Below are 3671 nucleotides of genomic sequence, written 5' to 3'. Positions count from 1 at the left end.
TGACTCCCAGTCTAGAATGATCCTGAAAAAACCTGAAGCCCCCTGCCCCACCCCCCTTTGGATTTGAGAAGCCAGCTCTGTCTCTTGTGTACTTAGATTCAGGGAAGATATACACGAGTAGGTAGCCAGCCACCTTTTTGGGTCTAGTCACATCAGCTTCCCTGCTTTTTATAGATGGAAAAATAGATGCTTCAAATTTCACACTCCCTTTCTCCACCTAGGTGGGTGACAAGCTAGATAATCCTCCCCAAACAGAGCTGGCAGTAGGATTCCTATTAGCTTTCTCCCTCACATGGTTGAAGAGTGGTAAGAATTCTACCACTCAGGACAAAGTAAGCAAGCTTAAAGGAAACCATGCCAAACTTTGTTTTAGTCCCGTACTTACCCAGTTATAAAATCCCAATTACTAAGGCAGGAGTACTACACTTTATGGTTTAAAGCAGTGTTTCCTTCCAGCCCTGTCTATTCTATTCTCCTTTGGGTTCGAACTTCAAGGTCTACATTAGATGCTTTCCAAGGCTGCTTCCTTTGTTGGTCAGGTCAGACGCTGCTTTGTTAGCTGTAGTTTTTACAGAAGCTGTGTTTCAGTTCCAGAGCTCTGTGCTAACGCGTACAATGGAACATGATGCAATGATCACCAGTGATTCTCAGTCTCTCCTGAGACACCAGGAAGAGAAGTCACAGTCTGGACAGTCTCAACCTTCTCAACACAATCTAGCTGAGAGAGATGGGGAGAGTTAGACACAATATTCAGTAGAGGAAAAACAAGATGTTGTTCTTTGACAGGTTTATTAGCTTTCATGTTAATCTTTTTAAACCCTGCAACCCTTTGTCAACTTCTTTCTCTATCAAGAGGTCATGAAGTACAGTAATGGCCTCTTAAGAGTCAAGCCACATAAAGATGGTGACTTTGATGCCCTGGTCTGCTGCCTTTAACAATGTGAGGCTGTTTTGGGAACATGCTGTAATAACAGGACTATCACAGGAACAATGAAGCAGAGAAGCAGAAGGTGCCTACACAGTTTTACCTAAACGTCTTATTTGTTAGGATGGAGCTGACACACGTATTGGCAGTCATGAACAATTAGCATAGAGTAGTTCTGAAACAGAGGAAGAATTCACAAGGCATCAGTTATGGGTGCAGGGAAGTCACCATCTGCCAACGGGCACTGGAGTGTCACTGCACTGGAAAGGGAAAAGGAGTGGGCTGGATGAGATCCAGGGGCCTCTCTGCCCACATTCAAAGTCGGTAGCTGCTTTGCCTGCTGGCATCACAGTGTCAACACATTTTGTGTGTGTCTCGCTCAGTCTCACACCCAAGAAAGTAAAAACAATTGATGTAGGAACAAGGGGAATGGATAAAGAACGGTACAGGCTTATTCTAAAGCAGGAGAGCCTACAGACTGTTGTCAAAGCTCATGTCTGCCTCTGTCCTCGAGGCCTCCACACCCTCTCCCCCTCCCTCCTCCAGAATCCAAGGGTTGAGCCTGTTTCCCTTTATGAGACGAGATGGAGGAGCACCTCTAGTTTTTGGCTGCTCATGGCCTCAGAGTTGCTGTTTGGAAGGGAAAAAGAGCAGCAAGGGCAGCAAAGAAAAGTACTAGGGCAGCACCCTTAATTTAGAAATAGATTCCACAGTTAAAAGCACAAATATAATATGCATTAAACAGAGAAGGGCCTCGATAGAACAGTCATAATATGCAAGTATGTCCCACTAGTTTACAATATTTGGATTCCAGAAGCTGCCGGAAATAAGTCATCTCATTAACATACCTACCCACAGTTCTGATGTCTGGCTATGAGTAAACAAGGCCTACGTTTCTCTAAAATTTTGAATCTCAAACTAAATCCTTTATTTCAAAAACAAACATAAAATAATTTCCGAGGCAGAGAAAAGGTCTGAGAAGATGGAAGCTTTCTTGTTAGCAGTTCCTTCCTGCATAAATGGGGTTGGAGAGAGAGGGGAGAAGGAATGGCCAAGGGTGCGGAAAGCCTTCACAATGCATGCCGAGTGTGAAGCGACACCCCCAGCAGATGGGGTTTAGCATCTCTACTTAGTCACACAACATCAAGGACTGGTTAGTTCCAGGGAAGGGCTCCATTTCATCACCTGGGTCAGCTTTCTTCCCCCACATGCTCCACAATGCAGTAGAACCAAACAGCACATTCATCTACAATAGAATGTTTAAATAATACCTGTCCAATAACTGCCCTTACTTTTTTGTGCTGTTGGAAAAGGAAAGAAAAGAAAAAAACAGAAAGCAATAAAACCCAAACCCTTTGGCAAGCCAGCCGGTGCCTATCCTCCTAGGGCATTTTTAGTGGAACTTCGGCTGGGCCTCGCCCTCCTCCCCATGTCTGTGAGGAAGTGGCAGCGGGACAGGTTTGGTCATCTGCACCAGAGTGGAAAGAGAAACCAAACACGATTCGGGCCACAGGTAGATTCTGGCACATTTTTAGATTGGGTTGGTTAAAAATGTCACATTGTGCACAGGACGCAGGCAAAGGAGTTTTTTTTGAGGGACATAATGTCTGTAGGCAGCATGAACGGTCCGATCTACCCTTGGGGAGGAGTTTCCAGCTTAAGCACAGAGAAACTAGGGGGCCTCGAGGAAGGTGTTGGTTCGGAAGATGGAGGAGACGATCTTTCCAGTGGCATTGATGGTGCCTTCGCTGTCTGAGCTGGACTCGGAGTCGCTGCTCCCAGAGTAGGCGCCCAGGCCTGGGAGGATGCCGATACAGACTGCAGCAGAGGGGCAGTGGATGGAGGGGCCGCTCAGGGAAGTGTTTCCGAGAGACTTGCAGGATGAGGCCTCTGCAACAAAAGGGGAAAGACTATCACTTCATCACCCTTTCCCAAAGTTGAGGACTGACATACCATGTGCCAGGCACTGTACCAAAGGCTTTTCCCACAGAGAAGCCTCAGAACAACCCTATGCAGCCAATACTATCATTGCCCTCGATTTAGAGACGGGGAAACTGAAGAAGGAAGGGAGGCTCCAGGAGGTGAAAGGACTTCTGAAAGTAAAGGGGCAGAGCTGAGACTTGAATCAAGGTCTTTTTAACCCCAGAGCCTCACTATACTCTGTTGTTCTCCACCAGCTCTGAGTTGCAGAACAAGCTACTTCAGAGTGTAGCCTAGAGTGCTTTGATTTCCCTGTGCTCACACAACCGTGAAATGGACACATGGGTGGGGGATGAAAGGCTTCCACATGCCCTCAACAGTAGGGATGAAGACAGCTAAGAGAGACACTGTGAGCAGTATTAACAATTCCATTAACTTCTCAGCATATTATGCCATTCCTTACTTACTGACCAATATGCCAGCAAGCACAGATACATATTGAAGGCCAAACAGCAGCTACACAATAACATTTTCTTTTAAAAAATGTTAAAAAACTGGAGAGCCCCCACGACTGGAATAGACTCAGAGGGACTCAACAGAATAATGTTCTATATTAAGGGCCACTTTTCCCTGATGGGAGAGAGGAGTGATTCAGAAACTGATTTAACACAACCTTTGCTTTCTAGTTGTATTCTTTTACAAATGAGAAAACAGAAGCCTGTCAGGTAACATTTTTTTTTTTTTTTTTTTTTTGAGATGGAGTTTCGCTCTTGTTACCCAGGCTGGAGTGCAATGGCGCGATCTCGGCTCACTGCAACCTCCGCCT

General features: G+C 45.7%; 1 protein-coding gene across 8 annotated transcripts in view; it reads right to left on the bottom strand.

Annotated features, from left to right (window-relative positions):
• Positions 1–772: 772 nt before the first annotated feature.
• PSME3IP1 (proteasome activator subunit 3 interacting protein 1) overlaps positions 773–3671 on the bottom strand; it is a 33215-nt gene continuing 30316 nt past the window's right edge. For all 8 annotated transcript variants that reach the window (XM_037729301.1, XM_017502656.2, XM_037729300.1 and 5 more), the window contains exon 7: positions 773–2815. In XM_037729301.1, the coding sequence (XP_037585229.1) occupies positions 2598–2815 (218 nt within the window). In that variant the 3' untranslated portion in view covers positions 773–2597. The remainder of the gene's footprint in view (positions 2816–3671) is intronic.

This window comes from Cebus imitator, unplaced genomic scaffold (genome assembly GCF_001604975.1).
Source record: "Cebus imitator isolate Cc_AM_T3 unplaced genomic scaffold, Cebus_imitator-1.0 Scaffold297, whole genome shotgun sequence".
Lineage (NCBI taxonomy): Eukaryota > Metazoa > Chordata > Mammalia > Primates > Cebidae > Cebus > Cebus imitator.
Note: the sequence above shows the minus strand (reverse complement) of the source record. Positions and strands in the feature narration are given on the sequence as shown.